This window comes from Nerophis ophidion, linkage group LG19 (assembly GCF_033978795.1).
Source record: "Nerophis ophidion isolate RoL-2023_Sa linkage group LG19, RoL_Noph_v1.0, whole genome shotgun sequence".
Classification (NCBI taxonomy): Eukaryota; Metazoa; Chordata; class Actinopteri; order Syngnathiformes; family Syngnathidae; genus Nerophis; species Nerophis ophidion.
In genome coordinates, this window is record NC_084629.1 from 34,867,063 (window position 1) to 34,882,062 (window position 15,000).

The following is a 15,000-nucleotide window of genomic DNA, read 5'->3' on the forward strand; positions in this document are numbered from 1 at the left end:
TACATATATACTTATATATTTATATACATAAAAACTTAAAAGTAATACTATTACAAACAGAACTAAATATACAAAAAACAAGTACAATAAACATTACATAAAGTGCAAAGATACAAAATAATTAAGAAGGGTGAAAAATGTAATTTTTCTGAACTTTTAATTAGGGATATAATTACGATTGAAAACATTTTGGATCTCACAACATAAGTAAAAACTGTAGGTCTAGTTTAGTTTTTTCCTCGTCCCTCACTTCAAGCCTGAGTGAAGAATGACGAGAAGACCTGCAAAGAGAAAAGATGATGTCGTATGCTCACAGATACTACCTGCTGGTTGTTTGAGCACACTGCAGCTTGTCCTGGATAAATTACCCAACCCCACTCTACTCCTTACACGCAGGATTCTCACAGGAATGAGGCAATAATTCACCCAGGCCTATCGCCATCCCATCCAGGGAGAGGATAGGATTTTTCTTCTTTCTTGACATAAGTGATTACATTTTGTCACGGGGGCCCAATCTGCCATCTTTAGCAAGACTCCCACCTCCTCCCCGACACACACGTCCAATCCACACCCAAGGACAGCCCTTGCGGGGTGGGGGGGGGTCCAGGATGAAAAATAGCCCCGTATATATACGGCCACAAGGTTCTGTGCGCTCTGAGTCTGCTCCACGTCGTGTTGTCACCCCGTCCGGGACTTTTTCTGTCTTTCAAGAACACGCTCGTTTGACTTCAGCGCTAAAAAAATGGCACCAAAGAAGGACGTTAAGGCTCCCGTCAAGAAGGCCGAACCGGCGGCGGCTCCCGCCAAGAAGGCCGAACCAGCGGCGGCGCCCGCACCCGCACCCGCAGCCGCACCTGCTGCCAAAGCCGTGGACCTGTCCGCCGTCAAGGTAGGAACTTAAACCAATTTGGGTCCACACGCCTGGACTACACTTAATTATGATAAATTATGATATAATTATCATCACAAACAACCAACAGGTAGTATCTGTTAACATACGACATCTTTTTTTTTTTTTTTCAAGCGTCTTTTTCCGTCACGCTTTACGCGGGGCGCAAAATCATCATCGTGTAACGTACCGTGACTTGCTCGCGGCCGCCATCCTTGACCACGCCCCCTGACCCTCAAGTGCTTGGATGGCACCGCGGGGTGACACCAAATGAGGGCATCTTAATGTAGCTAAAGATGGAGCCCCCGCACGTATCGGGTGGCCCTTCCACGTCCGGCTAAATTTGGCCAAGAGGCAAATTTAATCCACGTTTAGACCTGATTTATTATCAGAGACCCGAAAGCAATAAGTGGCCATGTTAGGACTTAGGCCTTGGCTCTAGTATGAAATCTTGAAATGTTTATTTTTGTCCTGTTGACTAACATTGCTGCTCTCTCCTCACCTCCAGATTGAATTCAGTGCCGACCAAATTGAAGGTATGAACATTTCACACAAACACAATAAACTTTTTCACCCATGCCGCCACACTAATTGGACATTTACAGTAAATATACTGTAAATATAATATAACCATTACGGTCACAGTAAAGCGCTTCATAAATAAAGTCGTTATGGTTTGGTTGTAACATGTACAGTCATTTACTCAAAATGTTACAAGTTACGGTAAATATTACAGTATTTTACTTCTCAGTAACATTTACAGTAAATGACTGTAAATATTGATGTTACGATTTAACATTACATTGAGATTTACAGTCAGTTACTGTAAAAATTGAAGTTACGATTAAACGTTAACAGTAACATTTACAGTTAATTACTATAAATACTGAAGTTACTATGAAATATTAAAATTAATTTACTGTAAATATTGAAGATACAATTTAACATTCACAGTAACATTTACAGTCAATACTGTAAATATTGGAGTTAAGATTTAACATTTAGAGTAACATTTACAGTCAATTACTGTAAATATTGATGTTACGATTTTACATTTACAGTTTCATTTACAGTCAATTACTGTAAATATTGATGTTACGATTAAACATTTAGACTAACATTTACAGTCAATTACTGTAAATATTGAAGTTACCATTCAACATTTAGATTAGCATTTACAGTCAATTACTGTAAATATTGAAGTTACCATTCAACATTTACAGTAATATTTACAGTCAATTACTGTAAGTATTGAAGTTACGATTTCACATTTACAGTAACACTTACAATCAATTACTGTAAATATTGAAGTTACCATTTAACATTTACAGTACCATTTACAATCCATTATTGTAAATATTAGTTACAATTCAACACTTACAGTAACATTCACAGTCAATTGCTGTGAATATTGAAGTTACCATTTAACATTTACAGTAACATTTACAATCCATTATTGTAAATATTGAAGTTACAATTTAACACTTACAGTAACATTCACAGTCAATTACTGTAAATATTGAAGTTACGATTTAACATTTACAGTCAATTACTGTAAATATTGATGTTACGATTAATAATTTAGATTAACATTTACAGTCAATTACTGTAAATATTGAAGTTACCATTCAACATCTACAGTTTCACTTACAATCAATTACTGTAAATATTGAAGTTACCATTTAACATTTACAGTAACATTTACAGTCAATTACTGTAAGTATTGGAGTTACAATTTCACATTTACATTAACATTTACACTCAATTACTGTAAATATTGAAGTTTTGATTTAGTCTTTACAGTAACAATCACAATCCATTACTGTAAGTATTGATGTTTTGATTGAGCCTTTACAGTAACATTTACAGTCAATTACTGTAAATATTGATCTTATGATTAATCATTTAGATTAACATTTACAGTCAATTACTGTAAATATTGAAGTTACCATTCAACATTTACAGTTTCACTTACAATCAATTACTGTAAATATTGAAGTTACCATTTAACATTTACAGTAACATTTACAATCCATTATTGTAAATATTAAAGTTACAATTCAACACTTACAGTAACATTCACAGTCAATTGCTGTAAATATTGAAGTTACCATTTAACATTTACAGTAACATTTACAATCCATTATTGTAAATATTGAAGTTACAATTTAACACTTACTGTAACATTCACAGTCAATTGCTGTAAATATTGAAATTACCATTTAACATTTATAGTAACATTTACAGCCAATTACTGTAAGTATTGAAGTTATGATTTCACATTTACATTAACATTTAGAGTCAATTACTCTAAGTACTGAAGTTTTGATTTAGCCTTTATAGTAACATTTGCAATCAATTACTGTAAATATAGAAGGTTCAGTTTAACATATACAGTAACATTTACAGTCAATTACTGTAAATATTGAAGTTACAATTTAAAATTTACAGTCATATTTATAGTAATTTGCTGTAAATATTGAAGTTAAAATTTAACTTTTACAGAATTATTTACAGTAATTGACTGTAAATATTGAATTTACAATGTAACATTTATAGTAACATCAACAGTAAATTACTGAAAATAATGCATTTTTGATTTATCATATATGGTAATATACTGTAAATATTGAAGTTACGATTCAACACTTACAGTAACATTTACAGTCGATTACTGTAAATAAACAAGTCATAATATAAAATTTACAGTAACATTTACATTAATTTACTGTAAACATTGACAGTAACATTTACAGTCAATTACTGTGAATAGTGAAGTTAAAATTGAACATTTACAGTCATATTTACATTAATTTACTGTAAATATTGAAGTTAACGTTTACCTTTTACAGTCATATTTACAGTAATGGTCGGTAAATATTGTATTTACAATGTAACATTTATAGTAACATTAACAGTAAATTACTGTAAACAATGCATTTGTGATGTATCATTTATAGTAATTTACTGCAGATATTGAAATTACAATTTAACATTTACAGTAACATTCACAGTCAATTACTGTAAATATTGAAGTTATGATTTAACATTTACAGTAACATTTACAGTCAATTACTATAAATATTAAAGTTAAGATTAAATATTTGCAGTAACATTTAGTCAATTACTGTAAATGTTGATGTTACGATTTAACATTTACAGTCATTTATCATAAATATTGAAGTTACGATTTAACAATTACAGTAACATTTATTCAATTGCTGCAAATATTGAAGTTACAATTTAACATTTACAGCAACATTCACAGTGAATTACTGTAAATTTGAAGTTAAGATTAAACATTTACAGAAACATTTAGTCAATTGCTGTAAATATTGAAGTTACGATTTAACATTTACAGTAACATTTACAGTCAACTATGGTAAATATTGAAGTTGCAAGCTTACATTTACAGTAACATTTACAGTCAATAACGGTAAATAATACATTTGTGATTTAACATTTATAGTTATTTACTGTAAATGTTAAATTTTTAATTGACTCTTACAAGAAACATTACAGCACCTTTATATTTATATTTAACTTTCCAGTAACATTTACAGTACTTTACCTTTAAGTTGCAACATTACAGTTGAATATTGACAGTAAACTACTGTAAATGTTAAATTGTAAATTTTACGTATATAGTAGTTTACTGTAAATATTGAATTGACAGCAATTTACTGTAACCTGGCAACTTAAAGGTATTTTACTGTAAATGTTACTTTCCAGTAACATTGATGTTACTTTCCAGTAACATTTACAGTAATTTACCTTTAAGTTGCCATATATATATGTATATATGTATATATATATATATATATATATACATATATATATATATATATATATACATATATATATATATATATATATATATATATATATATATATATATACATATATATATATATACATATATATATACATACACATATATATATATACATACACATATATATATATATATATATATATATATATATATATATATATATATATATATATATATATATATAAGTATAGTGTTTTTGTACTACCTTTTATCGATTTTTTTTCTGTGCTTATGGCATAAGTTCCATCCATTAATTTTCTAGCAATTGTCCTTTTGGGGTCATTTTATACTTAATTTATATTTATCTATTTTATTTTTTTAATACATGACATTCACCGTAATTACTGTTATTTTTGTATTTTATTTGATGTTTACCTAATTTTTAGTTTTTTAATACGTGACATTCGCTGTAACGTTGATGGTATTATTGCATTTGTATTTATCATTTATTTAATCGTATTTATTTAGTTTTTCTTCCACGTATGAAATTCACAGTAATGATTTTTTGTTTATTTAAAAAAAACATGGGCAATGTTAAATAACAAGTTATTGTATGACTGTCTGAAATCTTTGCTATATAGCGATAAAATATGTATGTATGTATGTATGTATGTATGTATGTATGTATGTGATGTATGTATATATGTATGTATTTATGTATGTATGTATGTATGTATATATGTGATGTATGTATATATGTATGTATTTATGTATGTATGTATGTATGTATGTATTTATGTATGTATGTATGTGATGTATGTATATATGTATGTATTTATGTATGTATGTATGTATGTATATATGTGATGTATGTATATATGTATGTATGTATGTATATATGTGATGTATGTATATATGTATGTATTTATGTATGTATGTGATGTATGTATATATGTATGTATTTATGTATGTATGTATGTATGTATGTATAAAAATGTGGCTAAAAACCTTCAAACTTACACAAATAAAACATCATTGAAGAGCAACATGTACCATAACAGTAAACAGCTGCTTAAATTTTTTCAAAGTAATGTGTGAAGTTGTTGGTAAAAAAAAAAGGGGGCGGGGGCTAAAACGCTAAGGGACAGTTCCTTGGCCAGTTCCACACACACAACACACACACACACACACACACACACACACACACACACACACACACACACACACACACACACACACACACACACACTGCCTTAAAAAGGTTGGGGGGCTCATATTCTCAGCGATCAATCCCAAGGTGGTCTTTACAAAGACACCCGAGCTTAGAGGGAGGCAGCTGGGATAGAAATAGTCCGAAGGAACTCTGCAGGAGTCCATCTTTTTTGATCACATATATAGTTTTTCTTTTTTATCAATAATATCTCAGATAGTTTTTCTATCAGAACTATCTCAAATGGTTTTCCTTTTCTATCAATAATATCTCAGATAGTTTTAATTTTTTGCCAATAATATCTCAGATAGTTTTCATTTCCTTCAAATAATATGTCATAGTTTTCAACTTCTTCAAATATTATGTCAGATCATTTTCCTTTCCTTTCAATAATATCTCAGATAGTTTTTCTATCAATAATATCTCAAATAGTTTTCATTTTCTATCAATATCTCAGATAGTTTTTTTCCTTTTCTATCAATAATATCTCAGATAGTTTTTCTATCAAAAATATCTCAGAGAGTTTTCTTTTCGATCAATAATATCTCAGATAGTTTTTCTATCAAAATATCTTGAATAGTTTTCCTTTTATCTATCAATAACATTTCAGATAGTTTTCCTTTTCTATCAATAATATCTCAGATAGTTTTCCTTTTCTGTCAATAATATCTCAGATAGTTTTCCTATTAATAATATTTCGAATAGTTTTTCTATCAAAAATATCTTGAATAGTTTTCCTTTTCTATCAATAACATTTCAGGTAGTTTTCCTTTTCTATCAATAATATCTCAGATAGTTTTTCTATCAATAATATATCAAATAATTTTCATTTTCTGTCAATATCTCAGATAGTTTTTTCCTTTTCTATCAATAATATCTTAGATAGTTTTCCTATCAATAATATCTCAGATAGTTTTTCTATCAATAATATCTCGGATAGTTTTTCTATCAATAATATCTCAGATTGTTTTTCTATCAATAATATCTCAGATAGTTTTTCTATCAAAAATATCTTGAATAGTTTTCCTTTTCTATCAATAACATTTCAGATAGTTTTCAATTTGTATCAATAATATCTCAGATAGTTTTATTTTTTCGCCAATAATATCTCGAATGTTTTCCTAACAATAATATCTCAGATAGTTTCCCTTTTCTATAGATAATGTCTCAGATAGTTTTATTGTTTTGCCAATAATATCTCAGATAGTTTCCTTTTTTAATCAATATTATCTCAGATATTTTTTCTTTTATATCAATAATATCTCAGATAGCTTTCCTTTTCTATCAATACTATCTCAGATTGTTTTTCTATCAATAATATATCAAATAACTTTAATTTTCTATCAATATCTCAGATAGTTTTTTCCTTTTCCATCAATAATATCTTAGATAGTTTTTCTATCAAAAACATCTCAGATAGTTTTCTTTCCTATCAATAATATCTCAGATAGTTTTTCTATCAATAATATATCAAATAATTTTCATTTTCTACCAATATCTCAGATAGTTTTTTCCTTTTCTATCAATAATATCTTAGACAGTTTTCCCATCAATAATATCTCAGATAGTTTTTCTATCAAAAATATCTCAGATAGTTTTCTTTCCTATCAATAATATCTCAGATAGTTTTTCTATCAGTAATATCTCAGCTAGTTTTTCTATCAAAAACATCTTGAATAGTTTTCCTTTTCTATCAATAACAGTTTAGATAATTTTCCTTTTCTGTCAATAATATCTCAGATAGTTTCCTTTTTCTATCAATATTATTTCAGATATTTTTTTCTATCATTGATATCTCAGATCATTTTTCTTTTATATCAATATCTCAGATAGTTTTCCTTTTATATCAATACTATTTCAGATAGTTTTCCTATCAATAATATCTCAGATAGTTTTTCTATCAATAATGTATCAAATAATTTTCATTTTCTATCAATATCTCAGATAGTTTTATCCTTTTCTATCGATAATATCTTAGTTTTCTTATCAATAATATCTCAGATAGTTTTTCTATCTAAAATATCTCGGATAGTTTTCTTTTCCATCAATAATATCTTAGATAGTTTTCCTATCAATAATATCTCAGATAGTTTTTCTGTCAATAATATATCAAATAATTTTCAGTTTCTATCAATATCCCAGATAGTTTTTTCCTTTACTGTCGATAATATCGTAGATAGTTATTCTATCAATAATATCAGATAGTTTTTCTATCTAAAATATCTCAGACAGTTTTCTTTTTCATCAATAATATCTTAGATAGTTTTCCTATCAATAATACTTCGGATAGTTTTTCCATCAAAAATATCTCAGATAGTTTTCTTTTCTATCAATAATATCTCAGATAGTTTTTCTGTCAAAAATATCTTGAATAGCTTTCCTTTTCTATCAATAATAACGCTTTCCTTTTCTGTCAATAACATCTAAGATAGTTTTTTAGAGTTTTTCTATCAATAATATCTCAGAGAGTTTTCTTTTCTATCAATAATATCTTAGATAGTTTTTCTATCAATAATATCTCAGATAGTTTTCTTTTCTATCAATAATATCTCAGATAGTTTCCTTTTCTATCAATAATTCCTCAGTTTTCATCTTCTTCAAATAATATCTCAGATAGTCTTCCTTTTCTGCCAATAATATTGTCCCCTCCCCCGCAGACTACAAGGAGGCCTTCGGTCTGTTCGACAGGGTCGGTGACAACAAGGTGGCCTACAACCAGATCGCCGACATCATGCGTGCTCTGGGACAGAACCCCACCAACAAGGACGTCAGCAAGATGCTGGGGAACCCCTCTGCTGAAGGTGAAACATGAACTCCACTCTCGTGATCCCAAACAAAACTAAGTGGACTTTGGGCTGCGGCGTTCAAGTGGCCTGCGTCAATAGAGCACTTCATCTTTCTTACTAAATGTACTTTTTTTTTTCATTTTGACAGACAAAATGTATGTAATGTATTCTACGGACTATAAAATGAACTAGTACCGAAGCCACACCCACTAAAATAAATAAAGAAAAAAAGTAGTTCCTCTGCGTTAGCCCTTATAATAACAATAACTCAAATACTTGTTAATATTCAGGTCACGAAATGTAAATTGTTTTCAGAAGAACACCAACATTAATATTTGGTAGAGAAGCCTTTGTTTGCAATTACAGAGGTCAAAGGTTTCCTGTAGTTCTTCTCCAGGTTTCCACAGACTGCAGGAGGGATTTTGGCCCACTCCTCCACACAGATCTTCTTTAGATCAGTCAGGTTTCTGGACTGTCGCTGAGTAACACAGACTTTCAGCTCCCTCCAAAGATTTTCAATTGGATTTAGGTTTGGAGACTGGCTAGGCCACTCCGGAACCTTGATATGGTTCTTACGAAGCCACTTCTTGGTGCTTTGGGTCATTGTCATGTTGGAAGATCCAGCCACGACTCATCTTCAATGATCTGACTGAGGGAAGAAGGTTTTCGGCCAAAATCTCACAATACATCGTCACCTTAATACAGTACAGTCGTCCTGTCCAATGAGCAGAAAAACACCCCCAAATCATGATGCTACCACCCCCATGCTTCACATTAGGGATGGTGTTCTTGGGATGGTACGCATTATTCTTCTTTCTCCAAACACTTATAGTGGAATTATGACCAAAAAGGTCAATTTTGGTCTCATCTGTCCACAAAACTGTCACACCTGTACATGGATTATTTTTGCTTCTTCGACGCAGATAGGATACGGGACGAGCCAGACGAGAGTGTAAGTACATGGTTGTTCATTTGACCACTAAATACAAAAAAAAAAGAAATAAGGGCGCTCACAAAGAGGTACAACACTTGGCTACAAAAATACAAACAGGAAAACAAAACTCCTGCTCGATGGCATGAAACACAATAAACCATAAACTTAAACTTGCACTGTGGCAGAACTATGAACAACTGAAACAAAAACACTTACTGTGACCGAAACAAGGGGCATGTATAGCAGGGTGCGTAGCAGGTAATCGTGAAGGCATGAAGGCATGAAGGCAAGCACATGCCAAAATCCCAGACTGATGGACAGAAAGTAAAATCCTTAAATAGTAGCAGTGGTAATGAGAAACAGGTGTGAGAGCTGAGGGACGGGGCGGGACTAGGATGGCAAGGTGAAAATCAATGGGTTGGCATGGAAACAAACAAAACCAGGAAATGCAAAACGTGAAGCAAGAGTCCAAAAACAAAACAAAACATGATCAAACATAAAACCAGATTAAGGGCGTGACAAACATTTTCTCCAATGACTCCTCTGGATCATCCAAATGGTCATTGGCAAACTTAAAACGGGCCTTAACATGTGCTGGTTTAAGCAGGGGAACCTGATTTCAAACCATGACGTCTTAGTGTATTACCAACAGTCACCATGGAAACAGTGGTCCCAGCTCTTGTCAGGTCATTGACCAAGTCCTGCCGTGTAATCCTGGGCTGATTACTCACATTTCTTAGCGTCATCGAGGTGATTTCTTGCATGGGGCCCCACTCCGATTGAGATTGACCGTCATGTTTGTGTTGGAGCCACTATGGATTGAACTTTCACAGTATCATGTTAGACCCGCTCGACATCCATTGCTTTCGGTCCCCTAGAGGTGGGGGGGGGGGGTGTTGCCCACTTCTGAGGTCCTCTCCAAGGTTTCTCATAGTCAGCATTGTCACTGGCGTCCCACTGGATGTGAATTCTCCCTGCCCACTGGGTGTGAGTTTTCCTTGCCCTTTTGTGGGTTCTTCCGGGGATGTCGTAGTCGTAATGATTTGTACAGTCCTTTGAGACATTTGTGATTTAGGGCTATATAAATAAACATTGATTGATTGATTGATGTTTAGCTTCTTCCATTTTCTGACGATTGCTCCAACAGTGTACCTTTTTTCACCAACCTGCTTAGCATTTTCTCCGTAGCCCTTTCCATTCTTGTGGAGTTGTACCATTTTGTCTCTGGTGTCTTTGGACAGCTCTTTGCTCTTAGCCATGCTGAATGTTCGGGTCTTACTGATTGTATGGGGTGGACAGGTGTCTTTATGCAGCTAACAACCTCACACAGGTGCATCCGATTCAGGATAATACAGTGGAGGGGAGGAGGACTTTTAAAGGTGGACTAACAGGTCTTTGAAGGTCAGAATTCTAGCTGATTGACAGGTGTTCAAATACTTATTTTCAGCTGTATCACACGAATAAATTGTTAAAAAAAATCATAGATTGTGATTTCTGGATTTTTCTTTTTAGGTTATCTCTCATACAGTGGACATGCACCTACCTTGAACATTTCAGACCTCTCCATGATTTTTAAGTGGGAGAACATGCAAAATAGCAGGGTTCTCAAATACTTATTTTCCTGACTGTATGTATGTATGTATGTATGTATATATTTATATAACCTACTCAGCGGCCTAGTGGTTAGAGTGTCCGCCCTGAGATCGGTAGGTTGGGAGTTCAAATCCCGGCCGAGTCATACCAAAGACTATAAAAAAATGGGACCCATTACCTCCCTGCTTGGCACTCAGCATCAAGGGTTGGAATTGGGGGTTAAATCACCATAAATTATGCCTGGGCGTGGCACCGCTGCTGCCCACTGCTCCCCTCACTTCCCAGGGGGTGATCCAGGGGATGGGTCAAATGCAGAGGACACATTTCACCACACCTAGTGTGTGTGTGACAATCATTGATACTTTAACTTTAAATATGTATATGTTACGATTACTACAATGTGGCCATCAACTAGCAATTTTTATTCATTCCGATTCTAAATTGATTACTTTCAAATTTAAATTAAAAAAACATTGGCGAGGAATTAACTTTCACCAATTCAGAGGCGACGCAGCAGCTCAACGTGTCAACATAGCGGCATAAGCTAGTTAGCCTGGCTAAAATAGTCCGTCTGCGTCAGCCCTGATAATAACAATATTGCTGATACTTGTTGATATTCAGATAACGACATGTAAGTGTTGATGACTTTATGAGTAGCCACCTCGTACTTGCCTTATTTCATGACTAGGAATGCATAAAAAAAACATGAAGATTGTGAATCGTAGAAAAAAATCGAATTCCCCTTCATTATTATAAAGTTTTACCAATGTCAATCACGTAACTGACTTTTTGTTTGCTAATAACAATTCATACCGGGGCGTATCTCGCCATCCAACCCTCTCTACTGGAATAAATACCCAGCGACTAAGCATCCAAAGTCCTTCTTGGACCTGATTTTTAAAAATGTGGTGTGTGTGCAGACATGGCCAACAAGAGAGTGGTGTTCGAGGGCTTCCTGCCCATGCTCCAGACCATCATCAACAGCCCCAACAAGGCCGGCTTTGAGGACTACGTTGAGGGTCTGCGCGTGTTCGACAAGGAGGGCAACGGCACAGTGATGGGCGCTGAGCTGCGTATTGTCCTGTCAACACTGGGTAAGCCGGGCTGATCCCCAAACCTAATTATTATTATTATTATTAATATTAATATCATGCCCTTTGATCTCTGCAGGGGAGAAGATGAACGAGACTGAGATTGACGCTCTTATGGCGGGTCAGGAGGACGAGAACGGCTGCATCAACTACGAGGGTAAGTGTCAGCTTCAAACCCCGATGACATTCATTAAACAGACTAGCAGCAAGGAATCAAACAGAGACAGGATTCAATTTGGCTCATGAGGAGAAACGTTTGGGCTGTACTCTTGTACAATCGATCAATCAATGTTTATTCATACAGCCCTAAATCACAAGTGTCTCAAAGGGCTGCACAAGCCACAACCACATCCTCGGTTAGATCCCACTTCTGAACCGATGTGGTCTTCCACCAGGCTCTGACGAAATGGTTGCACGCCTCCTCTTTTATTTGGACTTTCCCCCGATTGCATAGCAACAGCTGTTTCTAAGGGGCGATGCGGTCGTAAAACGCTGTTGCACTCTGTCACAAAACAGTTCAAAGAAAGGATGCCCGGTCCTGCGTCATCTCTGATTTGTAGATCTCGTGTCAAGACAAAGATCTCCCTGTGGATCACAATAGATCAAAGAAACCGACACCTCCATGGTGCTTCCCATCGTACACAGTGGAGTTTTACAAGCCTTTTGCTCGGTAAGATCAAAGACAGCTTTTGTCTCCTCGCCAGGAACTCATGGGAACAGACAGTTTTGTGGTAACTTGAATACAATTATTCTGACAGTAAGTCAGCATAATGTCCTCTGCAGTGGACGTTGGGAAATTGCCATAAAAGCCACCCTCACGGAAATGTTTCACTCCGACCAAAAACATAACCAGGGATTCCAAAGCTAATTTAATTACTTTTTTGATGCCACTTCAAATAAAGGTAACGCGCATGTCCGACTGTGAACACACCAAAAAATTTTGGGTTAAAAAAATAACCCAATTTTAATTTCTAAAAATGACAAACCCCTTATTTGAGGTAAAACCTCATTTCCATATGAGTTGGGAAATTGTGTCAGATGTAAATATAAACGGAATACAATCCTTTTCAACCCATATTCAGTTGAATATGCTTCAAAGACAACATATTTGATGTTCAAACTGATAATCTTTTTTTTTTTTGCAAATGAACATTGACTTTAGAATTTGATGCCAGCAACACGTGACCAAAGAAGTTGGGAAAGGTGGCAATAACTACTGATAAAGTTGAGGAATGCTCATCAAACACTTATTTGGAACATCCCTTAGGTGTGCAGGCTAATTGGGAACAGGTGGGTGACATGATTGGGTATAAAAACAGCTTCCCAAAAAATACTCAGTTTTTCACAAGAAAGGATGGGGCGTGGTACACCCCTTTGTCCACAACTGCGTGAGCAAATAGTCAAACAGTTTAAGAACAACGTTTCTCAAAGTGCAATTGCAAGAAATTTAGGGATTTCAACATCTACGGTCTATAATATCATCAAAAGGTTTAGAGCAGGGGTGTCAAACCTTTTAATAGGGACCCAAACAAGTTTTGCATAAAATATTGAACAAGCTAGGGAGTCGGGGTTTGGTGGTAGCAGGGGTGTATATTGTAGCGTCCCAGAAGAGTTAGTGCTGCAAGGGGTTCTGGGTATTTGTTCTGTTGTGTTACGGTGCGAGTGTTCTCCCGAAATGTGTTTGTCATTCTTGTTTGTGTGGTTTCAGTGTGGCGCATATTTGTAACGTGTTAAACTTGTTTATACGGCCACCCACAGTGTGACATGTATGGCTGTTGACCAAGTATGCCTTGCATTCACTTATGTGTGTGCAAAGCCTTAAATATTATGTGACTGGATCGGCACACTGTTTGTATGGAGGAAAAGCGGACGTGACGACAGGTTGTAGAGAACGCTAAAGGCAATGCCCTTAAGCCCCGCCCCCAATATATTTGTCCAGGTGGAAATCGGGAGAAATTCGGAAGAATTGTTGTTCCGGGAGATTTTTTGGGAGGGACACTGCACTTTGGGAGTCTCCCGGGAAAATCGGGCGGGTTGGCAAGTATGAGTATTAGCGGTGAACGCGGAGGGACAGCGGCACCACCGTTGAATAATACCGGCAGGCCAGCTCTAATGTTAATTAGATATTGCCTCAAGGGCCAAATGAAATTACACGGCAAGCCAAATTTGGCCCGCGGGCCAGAGTTTGACACCCATGGTTTAGAGAATCTGGAAAATCACTCCACGTAAGCGGCATGGCCGGAAACCAACATTGATTGACCGTGACTTTCGATCCCTCAGGCGGCACTGTATCAAAAACTGACATCAATCTCTAAAGGATATCACCACATGGGCTCAGGAAGACTTCAGAAAACCACTGTCACAAAATACAGTTGGTCGCTACATATGTAAGTGCAAGTTAAAGCTCTACTATGCAGAGCGAAAGCCATTTATCAACAACATCCAAATACGCCGCCGGCTTCTCTGGGCCAGAGATCATCTAAGATGGACTGATACAAAGTAGAAAAGTGTTCTGTGGTCTGACGAGTCCACATTTCACTATTTTTGGGGAAATATTTCACATCATGTCATCTGGACCAAAGGGGAAGCGAACCATCCAGACTGTTATCGACGCAAAGTTCAAAAGCCAGCATCTGTGATGGTATGGGTGTGCATTAGTGCCCAAGACATGGGTAATTTACACATCTGTGAAGGCATCATTAATGCTGAAAGGTACATACAG

At 34.8% G+C, this 15,000-nt stretch overlaps 1 protein-coding gene across 1 annotated transcript in view; it reads left to right on the forward strand.

Annotated features, from left to right (window-relative positions):
• The first annotated feature begins 645 nt into the window (after nucleotides 1-645).
• Nucleotides 646-15,000, forward strand: part of myl1 (myosin, light chain 1, alkali; skeletal, fast) — a 15,409-nt gene continuing 1,054 nt past the window's right edge. The window contains exons 1-5 of the mRNA XM_061879867.1: nucleotides 646-889; nucleotides 1,398-1,425; nucleotides 8,532-8,675; nucleotides 12,108-12,281; nucleotides 12,358-12,435. Of these exons, the coding sequence (XP_061735851.1) occupies nucleotides 743-889; nucleotides 1,398-1,425; nucleotides 8,532-8,675; nucleotides 12,108-12,281; nucleotides 12,358-12,435 (571 nt within the window). The 5' untranslated portion in view covers nucleotides 646-742. The remainder of the gene's footprint in view (nucleotides 890-1,397; nucleotides 1,426-8,531; nucleotides 8,676-12,107; nucleotides 12,282-12,357; nucleotides 12,436-15,000) is intronic.